General features: G+C 33.6%; 1 protein-coding gene across 1 annotated transcript; it reads right to left on the bottom strand.

Annotated features, from left to right (window-relative positions):
* Positions 1–1,569: 1,569 nt before the first annotated feature.
* Positions 1,570–24,288, bottom strand: LOC132556751 (VWFA and cache domain-containing protein 1-like). The gene is given in 24 exon segments (XM_060221195.1): positions 1,570–1,904; positions 3,902–3,962; positions 3,965–4,034; positions 4,217–4,342; positions 4,822–4,931; positions 5,832–5,949; positions 6,189–6,301; positions 6,652–6,751; positions 7,728–7,832; positions 9,255–9,365; positions 10,524–10,696; positions 13,534–13,670; positions 13,774–13,939; positions 14,546–14,657; positions 14,787–15,063; positions 15,850–15,985; positions 16,533–16,612; positions 17,548–17,673; positions 19,476–19,698; positions 20,600–20,759; positions 21,745–21,953; positions 22,318–22,479; positions 23,839–23,901; positions 24,133–24,288. Coding segments are annotated over 24 exon segments (3,429 nt in total).
* Between the last annotated feature and the right edge of the window lie 435 nt (positions 24,289–24,723).

Below are 24,723 nucleotides of genomic sequence, written 5' to 3'. Positions count from 1 at the left end.
TGAAGTATATATCTGGTGCATTGTTTGTTTATATTTTAACACATGAAGGAGCTAATATTTTTTAAATTATGGTAAACTGAACTATTTTAGAGGTGATCTTACGTAAAGAGGTTTTATCACTCACATAGTATTGCTTTGAAATATGATTGTGCTCGTCAGTTTCTGTATATATATAGTAATAATAATAATAAACTTTTTTTTACAACAATTGCGAATTTTCCAACTTATATTAATCACTCTCGTTGGCTCGGAGGAAGTGCGCGAGGGGTCTTAGTGTGGGAGAAAACTGGAGTAATGATGCATTTGCAGATAAAATATTTAAATGTATATTCTAAATTTAACAAATTTATTTCATAAACACTTAGAAATTAATCCTTCTTAATAAGTTGATAGTCAATCCTAATCAGTAGCCGTTGGTATTTATTCCAACAGAAATTGTAACTGACTGTTATCTCCTTCTCAGAGGTTTCAGCCAATAGGCTGGTGATTTTATTGTAACCGTAAGTATCAGTTGTTAGGTAGGATAAAAATAGGATAGACATCTGCGTTTATATCTAATGTGAAAAGTTTGGGTTGGTCCTACTGGTTAAATAATGACCATCATATGAGTAGCATTATCAAAATTCATAAAAGAATTTATATTTATCATATTACTGGAAGTTGGTTCTTTCATTACTTCTGAAATAAAATATGTTGTTATACCTTTAATGTTTATTCTCTATACTTTTCTATTGTGAACAATGGTTACTGGTGAACATCTCAACGTTGACTGCTTACGTTACGGCTCACTACTCACTGTTACTTCACCGCTGTTATTCAACAAAATCCGCCATTATGCAATAGTACAAATTACAAATTCCCATTGTTGTTGAAGATTCATTTCAGACTTAAAGTTGTTGAAATGATGTGGTCTTATCATTTATATTTACCTGTCACAGTTTGTTTTCTTAGATATCAATAGTAGGAGGTATAACAAAACATTTGTAGACTGGATTTTCGGTCAACATGTGTTATGCTGAACCAGATCACTAAACTGTTGCCCAAGGCTGAAGGCAACAGTTTGGTCCGAGGGTTCAACATAACACATGTTGATCTAACACCCAGTCAGCCAATGTACATTTTTCTTCTCCATGATGATGTCACATTTAACATGATATTTGATCATTACTGTGTATTCTGATGTTTTTCATTAATGCAGTCAAATGACCGTATGGTGACTATTTAAAATAAATAGACATATAGTAGACATGTTATATCTAGTTATTGGAGTGGTGTACCCTGTTCAAGAGCACATTCAAAATTGCACTTAAGTATGTTTCACTTAATAAAACAAAATTATATCCATGACAGACTACGCTGGCATATTTGATATATTTAAATGTATTGTTCTTCGACATACTACCATTCAATAACTCTCTTTTTATATATATGAAAAACAATCAGAGTTCAAGCCATTTTTCTCAAAATAAAGAATGCAAGAAATAAGGAAATGGCTTTTTTCAAATTTGAACAACATAATTACATAATTTGAATGCCAGCTTGTAAACATATCAATGGTTTATTAGAGCTTTAACAATTAGAGTACCTGTTACTTTCTTCATATGAAGGGGGAGGGACCATCGGAAATTCTGACTGTGCTGGCGGTGCTGAAGGTATTGACAGTACTGATGGTGTTTCCCATGATGCAAAGTTTGTCTGTGGATTGTTGGGTGAGGCTGATGATGGCGTCATTGTTGGATTATCAATGCCACTCCTCTGGCCTGAAGCACTACAATTGGCTGCATTCTTTTTTCTTTTCCATACTACCCATATTACAACGGCCATACAGACTAAAACTCCAACAACTATACCAGCAATGGCACCACCACTGCCACCACCACCACCACCATCACCATCGCATGAATCTGTAAAGAATTAAACAGAAATGTTAAGATTCTGCATGGATAGGACATTTCAATAAAAATAACTAAACTGCATAACAAACATTTTCTTCTTCTAGGACTTGTCTGTGATGCTAAGGGCTTGACCGAGGAAATGAGGCAGTAACTAATTTGATCAAAAGAGGTGTCCCAACTCTTTATGGAGAGGTGCACTAACCCCACCAGTCACCTAGATGCATATTTGTGTATCTACACACAATCCCTAACATCCCTGTGTAGTTTCATTGAAATCAGTCCACAACATTAGGTGCAGTCTGGAAAAGATCTGTCTAATCATGGGTCTTATGTGGTTACCATAGCAACCAAATAACATTGGATGTGTTTGAAAATGGTACCCTTATAAATCAATTTTCAGCACAAATAGACAATATTTCAATTTCAACCAATCAGAAGCCTCTATCATGTTTCCATAGTAATGGTTCTGGAAATATCTGATGTGTTAAATTATAAATAACACCACCTGGTCAAGTTTTTAAAAAATTGATCAAAGGAGTGATGAGTTATAGCCATTACATAGCCAGAGTTCTATGTGCCTTAATGGTAATCTAACTACATAAACTCTCTGTGAATGAAATCTAATTAAGAAACTGGTTTCCATGATGCAGATGGTAGTTATGCTGAGCAGAAGGTAACTGTAACAAGTGTTACCTATTTTTTGACAATAAAGATGGAGTTCAATCCCACTGGTGAAACTTGAGGAGAAATTTGAAATAAGTGTTGCACAGGAAAACCATGATTGTGCAATCTTGTTACAAAATGGCCTCCGTGGCTGCTGTGTCAAAGTTTTGACATGGTAAAAAATAGCAACACTTTGTTGGCTACCTTTTCTTAACATTCACACTAACATTTAGCTCAATGGCACCAGTGGAACTGGAGAAGTTTAAGATATGTTTTCCAAGATGGTGCCATGGTGGCTATCTTGGATTTCAGACATACCCAAAAAATAACAACACTTGGTCAGGTCCATCTCAGGATTATTTCAGACAAATTGGAGCCCAATCCCACTGGTGAAACTTGCTCCATGGCTGAAGAAGTTTAAAATGTTTTTCAACACGATGGTCATTTTGGATTTCAGACATACCCGAAAATTAACAACACTTGGTCAGGACATCTCAGGATCATTTCATGCAAGTTTGAGCTCAATCACATTGGTGGAACTTGAGAAGAAGTTAAAATGTCAAAAATTATGTGCGGCGGACAACAGCAAATGAAGCACAATGGCTATGTGTATATTACCTGTTCATAGTAACCTAGTTACCATGGCAACCTAAATTTCTGCTAACAAAAACGCCCTGCATGCACTTCTACACATGGTGACCAACAACATTCGTGCCCCCCACCCTACTGTTAGTCTCAAAGACTGCACAAAAACCACTGAAGGGAATGCCCTTTTCCATGAAGATTTCACTATGGATGCTACATACATTGACTTTATAACTCTGTTTTGGTAATTAAGTCGATAGTGTTACCATTACCACAATTTACTTTCTAGAATAATTGCATTTCAGCAGGATATTGTAAAAATAAAGTCTTGTTAGATGGTTCAGAAACTACGGTAGGTAAGTCCAAGTTTAAAGATTTATATAACTCTTGTTCGAGAATCGAGAATTTAAATCTACAGGATACCGATCATTTCAGTCTTACGTAATTGTTTGAGATACAAAACAACTAAACTTGTGTGATTATGGGATGTATAATCAGTACAATCTCTTTCAGGATATAATATGCATTTAATTGATGACAACTATTTGTAATGGTATCCACAAAACTCTGAAAGATGTGACAGTGTAAAATAAATTCATGGTAAATATTGTACTAAAAGTTTTCCTGAAGTTTTATTCAAAATCACAAATCAGTAAAGGTAAGAAATGTTCGCAATAAAACGAGTCGATGGATTACTGAAGGTGGTCTCTTCAAATGTGGAGATGTGTTAAGTATGAAATGGTGAAAGTCTCACCTACAGAACAAGCATGGTCTGCTGTTGAAAGAGCTCCATGTTGACATGTGTAAACTGTTCCACAGAATGGTTTATTTAGACCATTGTTGGCATTATCTAAGTAACACCAGCTACAGCCAGACACATTGTGGCATCCTCTGCAATAAATTCATGAAAACAAGAACTGAAATGTGAATTTAATTAGATAAAAGTATCTAGTAATTAATGATCAAATTAAGGCGACATGAGATTTCTGATATACTGTCAGTATATACCAATTGTCTGAGATTTTATAAAACACTGATTATGTAATGAGATAAAAATAAAAACTGTTACATACTCCTTTGCTGATCTTTCTGAGCATTGAGCATCAAAACAGATGTCGAGATTTTGTAACTTGCCAGCATCTGTAAGACCCTCAGAGACCAGGTCTGGAGGCTGAGGGCTGCATGTGGGAGCTGCATCACTAAAGCACAGAAATAGTTTTTTTGATGTAACAGCAGTTTCAACAAACGATACCAGGTAAAGTATTGCAATGCGGAAGGGAACTTCAAAATTAAAAAAAAAAAAAAAAAACACTGAAAGAACACAAGGGAATTCAGAACAGAAAGAATGAAATGAAAAAGGTACTTGTCATGGAGTCTCTAATGAGATACCAACAATAAGATATGTAGTCAATGTTAAAACAGAATATGTGTTGATTATGCTGATCTCCTAAACTTTGGACTCTAGTCATGACAACAACATTGAAAATATGTTGCAGCAAAAGATAATTTAACAAACATAAAATGTATAAATACTGTTATACCACATAAATATCATAACTTGAACTCACAGACACAAGTGTGAAAAATAACATGACAGTCAAGACGAGTGACAATTGTAATGGGCATGTACTTTCTGGACTTTTTAAGGTATTAATACAAACAAAAATATGTTCTGTACCTTAGTAAAGGGTACACATCCACACAATAGTTATACACTGTTTGCCTATAACAGAGACAGTCACAGGATGTTAAACCACACAATTGTCGGTCTGGTGGAGTGCCATATGACTACAAATGAAAAACAGGAGCTCATAAATTATCAAAAACTTCATAACAAATGCATCGATAATTTGCGAGATGCTTTTGAGATATGTCTTGAAATCAGAATAAACTCTTTGTCTAAGAGAGGAAATAAAATGAGATGTTGTTTATAAAAATAATGTATTAACTTTAGAACAGATTTTCTGAAGTTCTGTTCTACTGACATTACCAACCCGAAGAAAATGTTAGGAAATATGTATAAATTTTCCATATTACAAGTTTATTCAACAAAATGAAAAAATATCAATAATTTTTTTAAGATTGAATGACAGCTGAATTGTTAAAGACTCGTGAAGCAGCTTTGTCTATACTAAGTAGTATTAGTAGATTTTCAACATGGTAGCAATAAGACCTTTTGCTTTCACAGTAGTTATCACAAATCATTCTAATTTATATTATTTCATGAATAAAATTAAATAACGTCAATTGATTTTAAAATGAAATTGAATAAATAAGTATCCAAATCGAAGGATTGTGCAAAAACACTAATTATTAAATGCCATTTGAAAATAAACATATCATACTGATCTAGATATATTTGATCCATAACAAAAACAAAAGCACATAAAAGCCTGAGAATTTCAAAAGCTCTTTAAACCCAATCTGTCATTGCTTTTAACTTTGAAAATATGCAGAACTTTAAATAAATTCTCAAAAATGAATATTTTGAAGATTCCTTAAACCAGTGCTTCACTTTAAGCATGTTCTAGAAATTTATGTGGGTTTTTTAACTGTTTCATTCTCAGTTTTAACTGGTGGAAAATTTGAGAACGATCATGAACATGCTTAACTCTTCAAGAACTTTCTAATAGATGGCGACCATACAAATGACAGTTAACATGTTTATGCATTCTGCTAGCCACTTACAGAACAACATGAACTCTGTGACGTTGTCATTTTCCTCTTTATGAGTATGTAAATATTCGTATTTGCAACTGGATGTATTTCATAGGCTGCTGAACTGCTCATCCTGTTAATGCTGCTGCTCACAGAAATCTATTTGATAATGTAAAAAATAATCATAGCAGTTAGAAAGTGCAAAAGATGAAAATCCTTATTTTTTAGGATTACTACAATTAATTGTGCTATGGCAACACTTGACAGATATTAACCATACATAAATATACCAAAATTTTCTGAGTTACTTTTGATAGAAATAATGTTGATTCTGTTTCATATCCCTGTTGAAAAAAACATGATGCCATAATACAAGATTACGTATACGTCATTTAATCACTTACTCGGTAAGAAAACTGTTCTTTAATATTCTCAAAATCTAGACAACTAGTTTTGATCATGTGTTGACGGCTAAGTAAATCCTCTGCTATAGCTGGCTCCTGTTCAAAATAAAAAATAAAAATATATGATGATTTTCTTTCTCTAAGAGTTTTACACAAAATTCACTAAAGTGAATACAGAAAATTTAAAATAGATAAATGGCATCATGTATGTTGAGTTTGTACTTGGTATCAAGACATCGGTCATTGACTCTAGGACTTGAATTCCCGGCTATATGCTCAGAATGATCAGTGATGTCCCTTGAGATTTATAAAAGCTGTCATACAACCTGAATGAGATTTTCTAGTCCAGAGTTTCAACACCTGGTACGTACTACAATTATATTTAATATTTGACAATCCTCGTATATACATAAACCATCATTACACAAGTTCCAAGTGATGATTACCTTATCAATGATGTGCATATTTTCAATCATTGGTTCGCCAGTAAACTCAACAAAATCCTTGTGTACAACCACCAGGCCGCTGCTATCTACCACAATACAGCTAAAACATAAAAATGGGATCAGAGTCTTTATAAACACAAACCTTATTTTACAACAATTGTGAAACAGTCAACAAACATATACTTATCACTGTTGCACAGTTGTTGGCACAAATGGGACTTAATGTGGGAGGAAACTGGAGAACCTTGGGAAAACCCAAGTGGTAGGGCAGGTACCCTATTACATTTCCATGACCATTCTGGGACTCAAACCCCGACATATAGGGAAAAGCAAGTGAGTTAATGCTAGGCCTCCCAACCAGATGTTTTCAAGGAATAGATTTCTATTTTGTTTAGGCTATGCAGGGATAACTAAATGTGACCTCAGGTTAATTAAATAACTGGTGAAGCTGGTTTTGTAGATCATTTCGCTTCAACCTATCTGATAATATAGTGACGAAACAGACAACATACTTTATATACCCCATATATATAGTCATTATTACCTAAACACAAAGTTTATTTTACAATGATCTCATAACTTAAGATCTGCATATTCTCAGTTTTATATTTTGACTCAAAAATGATTCTTTAAATGTTTCTTATTTCATGAAATTCAAGGTTGTAATATATATTCATGATATCAATGTAAAAACAAAGGTGAGAGTCAATTACGAGGTTAAGAGATACATACAAAATACAAAGTGTCAATTACATTTCAATATCGACACACATGTCCACGATGTAAGTGTACATAATCAAAGTTCACAGTCTGCTGTAGAACTTAACCAATTAAAGTGAGGGAATTGTTATTGCCAAAACTTTACTTATATCATTGTTAAGGAAACTAGTGTTTTGTGTTTTTATGGATTTAGTTTTCTCAGATTGATATTCAGGTTTCAAAATGGGATTTTCCAGCTTTTTCATATAATCAGGATAAAACATCATAACAAATCATATAAAAACATGAATGAGATGAGACGGACATCCCTGCCCACCCTCCCCTCCCTCCCACCTACCCCTTAACTTATGACTTACCTGTATTCTGTCTGTGAACATGCTGGGAAGGAACTCAGTAGGAGTTGATACATGTAAGGAACACGGATATCTGTTCCCGCAACAGCCACCACAGGGGTTTGGGAACTGCAACATAGTAACATTTGGACATCAAATTCAATACTGTAATTAAATAGACATGTTGATATGTGAAATGTTATGTTAAGTTTGTTAAATCTAGACAAAACGAAAGTCACAATAATTTGAATGTTCAGAATTGCCATGTTTTCAAAATTGTTTCAGCTAATCCTTAATTTTCATCAGGTTATGTCGCAAGTAAGGATGAGAAGAGTAGTTATAGAAAAAGTAGATAGGGATGGGGTTTGATGACCAATACTTTTAGTATAAGGCATATTAAGCAAATATTATGGCTAACCAAACTTAAGAGGGACCAGTGAAACAGACACATATTTGTTAATGTATAGACATTTTGCTTAGAGCAAAGCAACAGCTGACCTAACATCACATTTCTGTTTGTAAGATCTAATATGGACAGTTTACTAATTGATCCAAATGAGTCTAATGCGATCGTAGGAGTACTTAGTCTGCACAATCAGTGTTTTAATAGAAACTTCTATTTTGTTTTTTGTCTTTTTTTGTTTTGTTATTAAACTTAAGCTAAAGATATTGATTTAGGTTTCAAACTTATACTTACAGATATTCACTAGAAATTATTTGTCTTTTCTCGAAAATGCTAAAGTATATACAAACACAAGTATGTTAATGTTCCTCCTTGAAACTTTACTTATCAATTAAATATCTTCATGAAAAGTATGCATGATATAAAATGCCTAAATTGCTGATGTCATCATGTTTCCATGAATGAATTGACAAGAGTCCTATAATTCAATCGTAAATTTTATCCAATCTCAAATCATTATTTTAGCAAGAATTACAGAGTTTACATTACTTTCATATAAGCACATACATGTATTAAACTTTTAAGCAGATTAAACTCCTTAACGGAATGCAATTTCCAATTGAAGAGTCCAGTGACTCATCTGTTGCTGTTACATTCTGTTTATGAGAGCAGTTATTCCAAGGAGTTTTTGGTATCTTTACAACAGTTAGCTGTTGTACAGTTGAATTTAAAGTCAATTTCTAGGACCATACAGCTGTTCTCTTGCCTTTAAAAACTAGATCCAGCTTTTTATGTGTCTTTTTATATCAAAACAATGTTTGAATGATCTAGACAATGTGCCACCTGGTTATATAAATTTGGTACTATATTTATGTTAGAGGATGCAATATGCGAAGTATGACATTGATGTTGCTCAATATCCATGTCGTGTGACTTCATTTAAGTTGTATCATTAACCAAAAAATCACAAAGATGTTTGGGTAATATATATTGACTAAATTAGTATGTGCAGTACCTGTACAGGATAAAAGATGAAATTAAGGTGTTGTATCTTAAAGAGTTAAATAATGCAAAGCAATATTTATGATGATGAACATGCGGTGTCTTTTTCTGTTTTTAAAACACAAAATAACGTGCAATATACTTGCCCACTTTCCTGGATGGTAGTAGATACAGTAATGACATATCCCAAAGACCACTGGTCAAGGTATGGGCTGCTGAAAACTACCTTCCCCTTTAGCGCAACAGATCTAATAAACCTGCATTGATAAACGATAAAAGAATGAAGGTCAGTCAGAGTTGCTATAGATGACAAGATGCTTTAATCTTTAGCTGAAGCTAAAAGCTTGGGCAAATGTTCAGACTCAAAATAGTCAATTATGACTCAGAAAATTAGCAAAGTTTGAGAAAACTCTATGACATCATGTCAGGAAATTCACAGAGGCAAGTAGAAATCAGCCCAGGATATTTAAACGTATGTGGACACATAAACTGGTGAGGGGGACCAAAAAAATTGGTTTTTGACATCCTTCAATCCTGTGACTCCTCTTCAGGAAAGGTTCTACATATCTATACTTTTCCCAGGTGTTCCACAACAGTAAGCGTCTTCTGCTTCTTCGACTGTTAATGTGTCAGGATTTGTTTTGTTGTTTGTGCAGTATAGGGTATGTAAGAGCTTGTTGATTACCCTACCTTGTATTTGTCTCAACCTGGACTAGTAACAATTGGCTGTATTTCTTTTTTATTGGTAGGTGCTTGGAATTTTCTAAATAAATGCATATTAGCGACTTAAACTATTTACTAAGCAATGAAGACTATAGGATACACATTTTCGTTGGACTGGAAGGTTGAGAGTTGCTAAACATGGTCAATTTACATTATATGTGACGATTAAGCGACTACCTTTTTAATCTCTATAACACAAATAACAGGGAAAATGTATGTCCACTTTAATATTAACATGAAAATAAAGAAATCTCAAGGTCAATCTGGCTCAACTTTAAAACATACATTATATATCATACATTTTGACTGTAATTTAGGAGTTGAAATCTAACATACCACTACAGGACTGAAGAGCTAGGTTTTATAAGTTTTCGTCAACTTTCGGTAAATAGAAAAAAATTTAATTAAATTCTAAGCAGAATATAGACAACAAATGGTTACTAGATTGGGTAGATTTCAGAGTGGCACACACAGAAAAGATTTATTTACAAAGAACATAGAATTGTACAGCACCATTTAATACAACTTAAAGGTTAGACACAGTAGAGCTCAATAATGAAGGAAACTGCAACATTTAGCTGTTTCTTCCTCCTACAGACTCGTTAGTATGCTGCTAAAGACCTGAACCAATGTACTTCCAATTCAAGAATTGTCTACTTCACTTGCAACATGTGGTGGAAAAAATGACATACCATGGCCTACGGGTGTGGTCATAGTTCTTTGGTAGCTGAGCCCCAGGATACAGTCGCATAACCCCATCAGTGGTGCCGATATATCGCCACACTACAAGGTCTGCCTGCTCCGGTTTATTCTTCCACATCTGTTCTGCCTTGTAGGTCAATGTAACGGAGTTGATCACAGTGTCCTATGGTGAAAATAGGTGTAAGCAGATGTATATGATATTGATTCCATGCAGCTTTACATACTTCTATTGAAATCTATGGAGCATTGTAGGGCAATCTCTTCTGGACAACAACAACTATAACCAAAATCTAGACAAACAAGAGTATTGTGAGTCGGTACATGATATGCCTGTCATAGGGTGAATGAGTGTTTTGCAGCAGGAAAGGGAAGGAAAGTGATGTTAAATGTCTGATCAACACATTAAGGACATTTACAGATAAAATGGTGGACGAAACTGGAGTAAACCAACGAGCATCAATGGCAATTACATTCCGAGATAGTCTGTGAAAAATATTCAAGTTATTGTTCAATCAAATGTACAAAGGTCATAGCTCAAAACTTAATAATTTTGATTATCAAACCTCCAAATTATGGAAACTACTGGAGTGAAATAAGGAGCTATAACTCTGTGAATTACAGACCAAAAGTTACTTGATCCAATTTGTCGTAACTATAACAGTAATTTACCTCCCTATAAAGTTTGAAGTTGATCGAGCAGACACTGTTTTGATAATTGACCAAAGGTTCATAACTCTGTGAATTATAATCAGTTTGATAATGAAGTTTAAAGTTGATCCATTGAAACCTTCTCGATTGAGCAGACACCATGTGTGCCCACCCGCTTGCCTGCTAACATGATGACATAATGACTCATCTTTCAATGGGTATGTGGAAAGAATCACTTAATGTACAACTGTTCAATGTTTCTGCAGGGTAACCTGGTGGCACAGTACAAATCAAGGGGTGTGTCCTGATAATAATTTCTGTCTTGAAGACAATATCAGAAATTTCACAAAAATTGTACAAAAGACAGAAGTGAATCGCATCATTCGATACAAATTTAGAATTAGATACTATAGAGACAAATAATGATTTTAAACTGCATTGTACAATTGTTTGGTCTATCTAGGACTTGTTACAGAGACTGCTGACACCTAAGGAGTGACTGAAGAAAATCCAAAGAGGTCAAAATCAATATAAAAACCTAGATGGAGAGGTGCACTAACAGGAAAACTCAATAATTAATTTATGAGTCAATTTGATTTAGTTAACATAAGCTAAGATTGGTATGTTGTGCAACTGAACAAGTCGTGATACTCCAGAAAATAGGGCAGTATCGAGCAGGCTTTTACTTGGAATATGCATAATCCATGATACATTTTTGATGACTTCATCTTATGAGCTTAATTTCTTTGCAGTACATTTGTACACCATTGATTCACATGTCCTAGGTCCTTGAAACAACAATACAGCTCTTTGAAATGCATCCAGCGATAAAAAAGTATCGTCAAGACAAAGACTGACAATAATCTTTATCTGACAATGACTGACAATAATCTTTATCTGACAATGACTGACAATAATCTTTATCTCATAATGACTGACAATAATCTTTATCTCATAATGACCGAAAATAATCTTTATCTCACAATGACTGACAATAATCTTTATCTCACGATGACAGACAATACTCTTTATTTCACAATGACCGACAATAATCTTTATCTCACAATGACTGACAATAATCTTTATCTCACAATGACTGACAATAATCTTTATCTCACAATGACTGACAATAATCTTTATCTCACAATGACTGACAATAATCTTTATCTCACAATGACTGACAATAATCTTTATCTCACAATGACTGACAATAATCTTTATCTCACAATGACTGACAATAATCTTTATCTCATAATGACTGACAATAATCTTTATCTCACAATGACTGACAATAATCTTTATCTCACAATGACTGACAATAATCTTTATCTCACAATGACTGACAATAATCTTTATCTCACAATGACTGACAATAATCTTTATCTCACAATGACTGACAATAATCTTTATCTCACAATGACTGACAATAATCTTTATCACACAATGACTGACAATACTCTTTATCTCACAATGACTGACAATAATCTTTATCTCACAATGACTGACAATAATCTTTATCTCACAATGACTGACAATAATCTTTATCTCACAATGACTGACAATAATCTTTATCTCACAATGACTGACAATAATCTTTATCTCACAATGACTGACAATAATCTTTATCTCACAATGACTGACAATAATCTTTATCTCACAATGACTGACAATAATCTTTATCTCAAAATGACTGACAATAATCTTTATCTCACTGACAATAATCTTTATCTCACAATGACTGACAATAATCTTTATCTCACAATGACTGACAATAATCTTTATCTCACAATGACTGACAATAATCTTTATCTCACAATGACTGACAATAATCTTTATCTCCCAATGACTGACAATAATCTTTATCTCATAATGACTGACAATAATCTTTATCTCAAAATGACTGACAATAATCTTTATCTCACAATGACTGACAATAATCTTTATCTCACAATGACTGACAATAATCTTTATCTCACAATGACTGACAATAATCTTTATCACACAATGGCTGACAATAATCTTTATCTCACAATGATTGACAATACTCTTTATCTCACAATGACTGACAATAATCTTTATCTCACAATGACTGACAATACTCTTTATCTCTTTATCTGTATAATCTAAAAAAAACTATAATAAGTACAGATAATATCTATTACACATATTTCATTACTGATAATAGCCTTGGTATTCAATTCTCTTCCTTAACCTATCTAACAGTCTTCAATTAACATTATTTATGTAAGAATAACATACTATGAACATTATCTATGTAAAAATAAAATCTGTATGATTACATAGCATTTCATATTGATTAGTACCACTAGCTTTGGGGATATGCTTACTCACCTTCAATCCAGGATTAACACTTGTAGTACCTCGGAGATAATTTTCGTAACTTGCTACAATTTGTCTGGTTTCTTCCGTATTGAGGTAATTCAAAGGATCCTTAAATGATCCAGGTGTTAACATAGATATAGAGAAATCTACAAATGAAATTGGATTAATATGAAGCACTGTTTTTCAAAACAATTCAAATAACACATTGTGAGCTCAATAGTAAAATAGAGATTAAGGCATACACTATACCTTTGGTTGCATATCTGTTGAAATGTTTGCAGAAAGAAGTTTGGGAAGTATCCAAGTCCAATCTATGGTAATGAAAGACATCAGCAGTTGGAGTCAGATCTAGCAGCTTGGCCAAGGTGTCGCCTTCCCCAACTACTACAGCCATGGACAGGTTACTATTAGGCACCTAGGGATGTAACATGTTTTTATAACTTCTAACATGACCAAAAGTAGTCAATATCATAATTTGACTTGATTGCTTTATTTCTGAGATAAGTATACACCCCTATATATTTTGGCATTTACTAAGACAAGTTCTATTGTCTGAGCATCGCAAGATCTACAAGAACTAATTAGTTGAGTAGTACAGTTCTATTGACCGAGCATCGCAACATCTAGAGGAGCTTAATAGCTGAGTGATACAGTTCTGTTGTCCTAGCATCGCGAGATCTAGAAAAACTAATAAGTTGAGTAGTTCAGTTCTATTGCCCAAGCATCGCAACATCTGGAGGAACTTAATAGTTAAGTGATACAGTTCTGTTGTCAGGTCATCCTGAGATCTAGATTATATAGAATCAAATTTTAGAACAGTGTCACTTTTTGACTGACTGTTGTAATGATGACTTAGTGCATCACAAATAGCTACTATATCAACACAATAAAGACGCAGTACTTTCCACAATCATATTTTAGCACAATATTTTCAGCATAAAAAGCATCGAAATATAATTAGAATATTGTTATGATTTGTTGTACATTTTCAGTATTTTATAACATGCAACATTCTACTTACTGTACCCCAAGCATATGTAGACATTATGTCACGGGTCTCTATTCCTTCGTACAATACACTGCCTCGAGGAATGGTTCGTTTGGAAATGAATGTTTTCTGATTTGTTGTTCCCCTGTAACCAGTAACATCATTAAATCTCCACTGAAATCGGCACATTTTACATTGGATCTTAAAACAAAATAGTTCAGACTGATAGCTGAATATTTAAAACATTTTAAGATAAAGAGAAAATATTACATACTTCATCATTTCCTCGATGACTATTGCTGCATCAGATGACCTCTCCATCTGATTGATGTGAACAAAGATTGGGTCATCCGTCACAGACGACAGTTGAGGTAGTAGTGGATGCATCAATGTACGACCAATCTGGTCTATGATGAAAGCATAAGATAATTCTCCCTGACTAAAATAGGTTATGTCTGAGAGGAGGTCAGCCATTGTGACATCAGAACAAGAAACGCCCATCAGGTCCCCTGATCCTCTGTATACAGGTACACAAACTGACGTGATCAGACCTAGATAGAAAGCCAATTATTATGTTAGCATTATTACGTCATAGATTTACCATCATCTGATACACACATGTATATATGTAACCTACACACACACAAAAAAAAAAAAAAAAAGAATTTCAATTAATCTGTTTGTATGAGAACTAAATGATAATCAGTGTGTATCAGATTTCACAATAATGATTATGAATAATGCATAAAAAACAAACCTTTTTTAATAATTTGTAAACAATTTAAAAAACAATCAGCTATTATTTGATTTCATTTTTTCCTATTGTATTACAACTTTTATCACATTCTGTCATTTGATGTCTTTATAATGCAACCTAATTCTGATATATCCCTATTTTCCTTTTAACACATAATTTCTGTATTCAAACCATTCGTTGGTTTATTATTTCCTGTTTGGCCTTTATAACAGTTTATTTTTTGTTTATACAGAACGACAACTACTGTAATTGATAAATAGGTCTATTTACTTGGGATTTATTCATTCCTGTCATAATATAATGATTTTAGAAGAACCTTGTTCCTATCAACTCACTAAGATGTGAAAAACTTATTTGACGGTTGGTCGTAAAAGCTATACTTATCATCCAGATAATTTGAATTTAGTGTTATGTTATGTAGGTAACATATAAACTGTAGTGACTATCATTCTCCACATATATGTTCTGAGCGAGGAAGATTTTTGTCACTTACAGCAAAAAAAAGTACAGCTGGATATATCTAATCCTTTGTCACCAGTTAGGAGAAAAGGGAGTGTCTATTATATAAACTTTAACTTACCTAAGCCAAAGGCGTCGATGTATGGTACAGAGAAGATTGGTTCATTCCTATGCTGGTTACTGCTGAAACGGTTGTAATAGGACGCCATGGAACTTCTGAGGAGATTTGGGTCAATTATTTGCTTATACTCGCCTCTCTGTTAACATATCAATGCAGGATCTAAGACAACCAGTGGGTACATCATATTTGTTATTACACGTGATTTTAATAGAAATTGAAATTGGCCACAAGATATTTTTGATTTTCCAGATAACATTTGAAGACTGAGTCTATAAAACATTGACTGAATTCCAATTGATAGAATGTCAGTGGCAGTGCTTTGATTTTATCAGCGGATTCTTCTTCTTATAATTATTAGACATAACACCACAATGATTATCATTTAAGGAAATCAGCAGATGGAATGTTCTAACATACTGTGTTTATACGTCCCTGGCTTAAGGTGTAGTGAAAGAACAACATAAGCTTATGGTCACAATTATTAAATCAACTAATACGAACGACAAAAGACACTTTGACCATAAATAATATCACCTTAGCCTCATATTCAATGATAGTTTACCGTTATTTTATAAGCACACATGCACTGACAGGCCATGTCTTCACTGATATATTTTGATTTAGCCAGTTAAAGGTAAAAGTTACCAATGGAATTAGTGATTTTAGTTGAAATAGTTATTTACCTGGATAGCACCAAATGATGCGTTTGTTTGTGTTTGAGCTGCCATATTTTCCAACAATGTCTTGTCGCCTGCACCAAAAGCTAGAAATAATCAAAGTATCAGTGAATGTAGGTCTTCAATAAAATTGTATCAATATTGCTAATTTGTGTATGTATTGCATAATGTATGACGTTACCCATTTTTTTAAAGAAATTTGATCATACATTTTGAAATATACACGATCTGATGATTTCAATTTTCCTTTCATCAATTCTCCCATACCTGAGAGTGACATTAAAACATCTCCTGTTAGTTGTACATATACATTGTATCTGCATATCGTAGCTGCAGATTCCACTTTCAATTACTTATTCCATATCTCTCTATTGGTGCATCATAGATTCCCAGCTGGGCTATATGACATGGCTATTTACATCAGCGATTTCATTCCATGCCTCAACATATTGGAAGATAAAACCCCTGGGAAAACAGCCTATACAGTGGAAGGCAAAGAAACAGGCAATGTACTTAGAAAATGTCACACGTTATAAAGCTCTCACAGGATTTACAACATAGCAATAAATAGCAGGTATAAGGTTGTAAAAAAAATAGTCTAAAACAGAGAAAATACTGAAAGGACATGGACGGTCCAGCCCGATGAAGAACGGGTGTGATTCATATACTACCTTTCTCTAAACAAAAGGCTTCAATACTGGTGTGATAGTCCAACCAAACCCAGTCATGAAAAAAAGAATAAAACATGCTGAGGAAGACAATTTTGCATATCCAACATAGTATCGCTCCCAGCTACTTTACCTTCGAATGTTAAGTGTGACAATATAGCTCCTCAATGCATGTTAATGAATATATGGCTAGAACCCTGAAAATCCCATATAAGGCATTAATACATGGTATAAAATATCTGGATTAATACTTGGACATCTCAAAACAAACACCATATCTCACCATTGATAAACAATACTCATAGTTATCTAATCACATATACACAGCTTGACACATGCTGAGCACAACTTACAATTTCCAAGAGCATACGTAAAGATCATAATTCGATTCCCAAGTGCTTCATTCCTCCGTGCTATGGTAGTCAGTGGATCACCACCTGCCGTCTTCCTTCCATCTGTTAGGAAGAGTATTACCTGTTCTGAAAACAAACAAAACAGAAAAAGTACAATATCATAACAATACTTCATACTAGTGTGATGGAAATACCAACATTTGAACAGAATCATAAGCCAAACTCAAATTCAATAACAATTTAGCAAAATATGAACAACAGAAATGTTTACACTAAAACTCCTGAAAAGTACAAGGTGTTCCAGAAGATTAAGCATTTTCTGTTTCATTAACAACACCCACAACATAAATGGCAACTAAGTAATGTAACATCCTCATGAGAAAATGAGAACAAGGTATACAACAACTCAATTTTTATCAACCTAGGTCTCTATTATGAGTTTGTCTGTCAGTTGACAAAATTTTGCATAAAATTTGTGATATTTAGAACTGGTCCTTGAATATCAAATCAAATGCAACATGTAAACACCATAGGTTGGGAATACAAGAATACTGCTATCAAAAAATGGAATTGGGAAATTGAAATCATCCCGCTCATCATACAGCTTAGTTGAAAGCTGTCCAGGTTGGTTTCATTGAGGGAAAAAGGTCGCGATAAGCAGCTGATGTAGAAGAGTCTATCATGTCCTTGATTTCAAATTCTGCTGTGTATATATGATGGATATGGTCAATAATTAATTCACAGCACATACTGCATAGCATTCTGTATACAGTGCAGTGTTTTCTCTCTCTAGGGCACGTTAGTGGATTGTTAAAGGCCTAAGTTTTGAAACCTAGAAGGCAACTAAGAAAAATAACTACTGTACCGACAACGGTACAAAGCTAACCGCACACTAACAATAAAAAGTCCCCATTGAAGCATCAACACAAAAAATACAGGTCTTTTCTTAAACAAATATGCATTTTGACTCCAGGAAGTAATAGTTTACCCCTAAAGAAACCTTGATACCAAATTACAGTAAACCAATTCTATGATAAAGGGATTTGAATGAGGCCTTTCAACACTTGCACTGACACTGAAGCTGTCGTGACAACATAAGCTCCTCTGTTTTCAGGCGACAAGCTGAAGACTGATAGAAAGAAATTTCCAAGTTCAGATGGGAGGTGACATGCATTAGCCCCACAATTCAACCAAGTTTGTAATGTTTTGCTTTGATCTGAAAAGTGGCATGGTTTAAAATGTACACATGTACTTAATGTTCTTCTGAAATTATATCAGATACATATATCACAACATCTGCTGAATTATTGGACTGCTGTTCTACACATCTAGATTTTGACATTTCTTCCAATTAAACATCAATAACATTACATAATACATATTTTAAGGCATTCTTTCATGTTTTCAGTTTTTATCATATTGTCACCATTTTATAAAGATCAAAGGAAAATTTCAAAATGGTGTACGCTCTAACAGGAATTAGTAAAGAAAAACTGAAGACAAAAATTTCATCAGATTGACATCTTTTCTCAATCAATTAGTACCAAAATGTTTTTCAGAAATCAAAAATTTCTTACGTTTGACCCAACAGAGAGGTATTTTATTTGACAGTTTTAGTATTAACATATAGAGACAACAAGTTAGCCCCATAGGTTACTTACAACTTATATCAATGCATTAACGTGTATAATCAATGGTTTTTGAGCTAAAGCATGTTAAGTTTTTCACTTGTGACTTTGCAGTGGTCACAATGGATTTTTGACCATCGTGTACTTTGAAAATTTATGTTTAACAACTCCTTCAATCTATGCCCTACTTTATATTTTCCAGACTGTGATCCAGATGGCGAAAAACACTTATTAAAACCTTATAATGCTAAGTACATACACTACATTTTGATATAGATCAAATGAAGAAACATGCCCAACCTCTATGTGTACCGTTTGATATAAACGATGATGTTTCAAAAACATCAAAAGCTTTTGTCAAGGCAGCTTCGTAGTTTGTAGCCACTCCTATTGACAGTCTGTTGATCCTCTGTTTGAGATATTTCTGATTCAGAGGCGTTGCCATAGCTAGCTCTGTGGTGAGACATTGACGTTCTGATATACCAACAATCTCTGCGCCTGTCTCAAATGCGACAACTGAAACCTGGAACAACATACAGCCATTCTGTACATGTGGTTAGTTTTCCCTAAACATGCACCAAACAAATTCTATATACATTGTGTACATGGAAATTTTTACTGGTTTTACCATTGAAGTTTGAAAACAAAGCTGATAAATATATATTTTATTTTGGGCGATTTCAACTCTGAGTAAAAATAAACAGTTTATAAGAGAGAATAAAAAGTTGACTGTTTCCTATATACAGTATAATGAAGGCAATCAGATATTTAGATACAATGAGAATACCACAATGTTCACAAAATCTTAACTTGAATTCCATGAAATTAGGGCAAAAGAAATATATACAAGAAAACTCTAAAAAAAAAAAGTATTAAAAGGACAAAAGCTTGGTCCCGAAGGGTAAGTGTCCTACGCTTGGTCCCGAACGGTAAGTGTCCTACGCTTGGTCCCGAACGGTAAGTGTCCTACGCTAACAACATCAATCTTAATTGGTTAATAAAAGTAAGTAAAGTCAAGTTCCCAAATGAGAATAAGGAGGAAATTGCACGTTGGGGTGGAAAACATTCCCCGGCCTTACTGTTGCCAAATGGCAACTTGTTCAGGTAGTTGAAATTGAAATTGACGATTTTTGTTGGAGAGGACAATTGTGATAGAGAATAAGTTTTTTGATAGAAAGGGGTATATCTTATACAAACATAAAAGGAATCAGGATACACCCGAATATAAAAATATGGGGATAAAAATGTGATTGACACTCGGATTAAATTTCATCAACTATGGGTTGAAAAGTAAAGTTTTGTTTAGCATAACAAAACAGGGCATACAGAAAAAATATAGCAGGTGCTTTACTACCTGTTGTCAATGGATAAGTGTAAAATAATATAGACCGTTGTTGTAATTTAAAACAAGCTGATTTACTCACTCTGTCATTAGGATTTAACGTCTCCAGAACAGTATTAGCAGCATCTTGTGCTATTTTCATCAGTGATTTTCCATTGTATAGATTGCCCATTGATCCTGATCTATCTATTATGATCACTACGTCCTTGTGAACTGGGGTAGCAGTAGCTACATAAAAAGGCCTGGAAGAGGAACAGATTTTGTGAAAACCAGAGCCAACTTAAGTGCATGATCAGTTAACTTCTTGACTTTACATCAGTCATAGCGATATATGTAAAATTTAAATAAATAATCAATTTAAACCATAATAAGATAAAACGTATTGGTGGCAGGTTGAAGTACATGTAAGCAAAGATCACTTATTATGCTGTAGTAAGAAAGTTGTTCAATTGCATTCAAACATTTATTAATTACGTTGAAGCAATAATAGGATTTAATAGAATTGATGCAGTACATGAAACTATTGATGTTTTAATGGACTCAATGAAAATCTGGCAAAAGAGAAACAAAGGAGACCACTAACATAATATAGGGATAAAAAGATCAGATAGCAAAATTCAACAACAGCTCTGTACAGTAAGACTAAGGGAACAAATAAAGTTTTGGGGAGTTGGAGGAAACTTGACGAGGGAAAACAATTTAATTGGCTTGCAAACTACTAACCCAACAGACATCATCCCCCAGTCAATGTGTCTTGACCCACGTTCTAATAGGAAAGTGGCTTGAAGCTCATGCTTGATTGCATGCATTGCAAAAGTTATACTGTCAGTGCATTAGAGATCACAGCTACCAAAGCACCCCAAGTTTTATGTTCCAGAAGAATAAATGTCATCTATTTCATCAATGATACGTCTAATGTAAATTTTAGTCACTCCTATTAAAAATGTCACGTCCCCAAATGAGAACAAGGTCACCAACAAGCAGTAACAACATAATGTAGCATGTGCCAACAAATGTTTATATATAAATAAGTATCTTAATGCAGACAAATTGACTATATGTGGTTGTCACTCAAAGGTTAAATGTATAGGAAATGACACTGTGTATAAAACTTATATTTTACATATAATGCATGTGTACGTCATACAAATGTGAACAATTCCACAATTATTTGTACAAATAACATTATTTGATAATTTGTGCAAACAGCATTTAAAAAAAAAATACCTAAACCGTGGGTCGTAGTTAGAACAGTCTGCCTGATTGACAGATGGCCAGCTGAGGTAATATCCATCCTCGCTAGCAAAGTATTGCCATTTCAAGTTCGGGTGTAGGCGAGCGTTTTCCCTCATGACATCTTCTACGGCTTGTGTGGGGTACTTTCTGTCCGGGGAAGCATCCTTCGAAATCTGCATGCATGACCTATCCAACGCCACCTGTAGAGCACGACATGATTGATTAAATATCCTTCTTGTTATTTCTGCCAATGATTAACAAGAAACTAGAAAGGGATATATGTTGGATCACTGATGTTTAAATGCATTGTGACATAAATATTATACAAGAAGAAAAAATTGTATAAGTAACATTATCTCATTTTCACAGACAGTAACATATTTCAAATAATTGGAAAATAATATTTTTGTTACTATATTAATCATCAGTACTAATATCACAGAGAAATTGTACAATGGTTATCCAGCCATTTATTCAATTTCATTTCAGTCATGAAAATTACAAAGACCTTTGATAATTTTTTTTTTACTTTGTGACCCGTTAGAGCAATAACTACAAACTTACCTCAGTTTTGAATTTAGAATTGTAAGAGACCCCAATACCTCGGCAGCATTGATCTGATAGAAGTGTAGATGAAAAGGATGCTTCTTCTGTTTCCACTATATTTTTGATGCGCTTTGCTGCCGATACAGGTCCGTCAAATTTATATCCAAGAGAAGAGGAAATCTAGTGAGAGAAGATGGAATCACAATGTATGGTTTATTGGTTTATATTGTGTAACATCCTATCAACAGCAAGGATCAAAGAAAGGATGACGTTCCCATGTTTCTTAAGGTAACTACATGTGTTACATATGTTCATATTTAATTTCGGAGGCTGCGATATGCTTGTGTTAGCCTCCATACGGTAGTGTGGAATTGAAATTGGCTTTACAGTGCTGTCACACTGAAGTATACTACCAAAACTCCTCAGCAGAACATCCTAACAGGTCAATTTTACTGACAACAGATAAACCAATTGTTATACTACAATGCAATGCATCATTACATACTGAATGTCAAATACAGGTATATGTAAGAAAAATATATGTTTGATATTCATATATCTGTTGGATATTTCATAAAGTGTTAAAGTTGATGGAGTTTCAATCTATAGAGATACAGATCAACACCATATCATTCCTAACAACTTCATCCAAATAATATATAAACATTCAAGACATGTTTTGTGTCAAAATAAACAAATTCTAATGTATTTCTTCTACATTATTCGTATGTGTCATATTTAATATCGTAAATATTTCAGATCTGACAACGATAAGTATGAAAAGGAACATTTCAAGGTTGCTGCAATTGTATTGGAATTTTTATAAGCATTTCTTAAAATCATAAAACTATACATTTAGTATAATTTATGAGTTATTGCCGATATTGTGGTATCATAATTAAATAGTAGAAAACAACGGAAAGGACTTACAAAGACTTACTTGACAGTTAAACAATCTCAGATGATTCAACATTATGCAATAACATTAATTCTACCCTATAATAATGAAACACCAACTCATTTGGATATATAAACATTGAGCTAAGTGATACAGTGTTATACAATAAAAAAGTCCTTCTTATGCTTACTCATTAAAAAGAAAATCTAGTTATGTTGGAGTGGCTTTCATCATGTATAACAGTGTACTTGTCTGTTATAAGTAATGCTATATAGGAAGGAAATTGACCTGTCTTGTTGACCATCCTGAGAGTCTGTCAGATACTTGTATATCAGTAAAGGAGAACAACTTTATAATACATTTACTGGTCGCTGACCTGATCTCACCAAATACAAATGCCCGCCAAGGTCTTCAATACAAGTGTTTCATGTGTAAGATCACGATATTTCTGCACTCTAATTATTCAAGGAAAAAACACATTGTTTTGAAAATTCCTTACATGGGCTAATTAACAAAAATTCCTTAAGCATTGGTAAGAATTTGTACTTGACGAAGAGAGATTGGTGCCCAGTATATATATCTTAACCTTTATAATGACTGCAATTTATCAAGTTGTCTTGTAAGCCCTAGCTTTTACTTACTTCTGTTACAAGACTGACTCCTTCCACTTCATTTGATGTAGACTGTGCGTCAGAATACATTTTCTGAAATGTAAAGTGTAAGAACCAATTAAATTATGGTGATTACTCACTATATATATTTCACAAGCTAAAAATGATTGCATGTGTGTGCTATCTACTGTGCCACCAAAATACTCTGTTAATTTCTCATTACAGAATCGATGAGTCATTAATTATAACATGTTTAAAATAAGAAACAAAATTATGTTAATTTTTCGTAAACTGGAAATATCTAAACTTTTGGCACATTCCTACCTGTATATCAGTAAATCCAATTTTAGTAGTAACATCTCTGACGGTATTGCTGAAAATATTCCCGTTCAGTAAGGCAGAGTAAGCTATAGGTGTGAAGTGTGATATTAGCAGTAGTAATCCAAGTCCTCCACCTATACAGTGATGCCTTCTCCCCATCACTGATCAATGATTTTATTTAGATATCTGTATCTGGAATGACAAGAGCAGTGTTTTTAATAGGATATAAATGGTTTGTCATTGATTTATCTTAATATAGAGATGTGATTAATATCTTGCCATCCATTAAGACACACCTTTGTGCGATGACATCACTCCAGGGATTGTCTCAGTGTGATGCAGTGTTAACTGTACAGTTAAATACACATATCAACTTATAAACTTAAAAAAAGTTTATGATGATGTAGAAAATATGACTCAAGATGTATTTTTATATTCAGTCTAATGCTATTTCATCTTGAACATCTGTGTAATTTTTTGGTAAAATAAGATAAAACCTACTTGTATTTCTCTTTCAATAAGCAAACAATATTATTTGTCATAGCCATTTCTACATGTATATGTAGTGTGCTCCAAGTATGTACAATGTAATTA

This window comes from Ylistrum balloti, unplaced genomic scaffold, assembly GCF_031769215.1.
Source record: "Ylistrum balloti isolate Yb309-2 unplaced genomic scaffold, AGI_CSIRO_Ybal_v1 Utg370590, whole genome shotgun sequence".
Lineage (NCBI taxonomy): Eukaryota > Metazoa > Mollusca > Bivalvia > Pectinida > Pectinidae > Ylistrum > Ylistrum balloti.
Note: the sequence above shows the minus strand (reverse complement) of the source record. Positions and strands in the feature narration are given on the sequence as shown.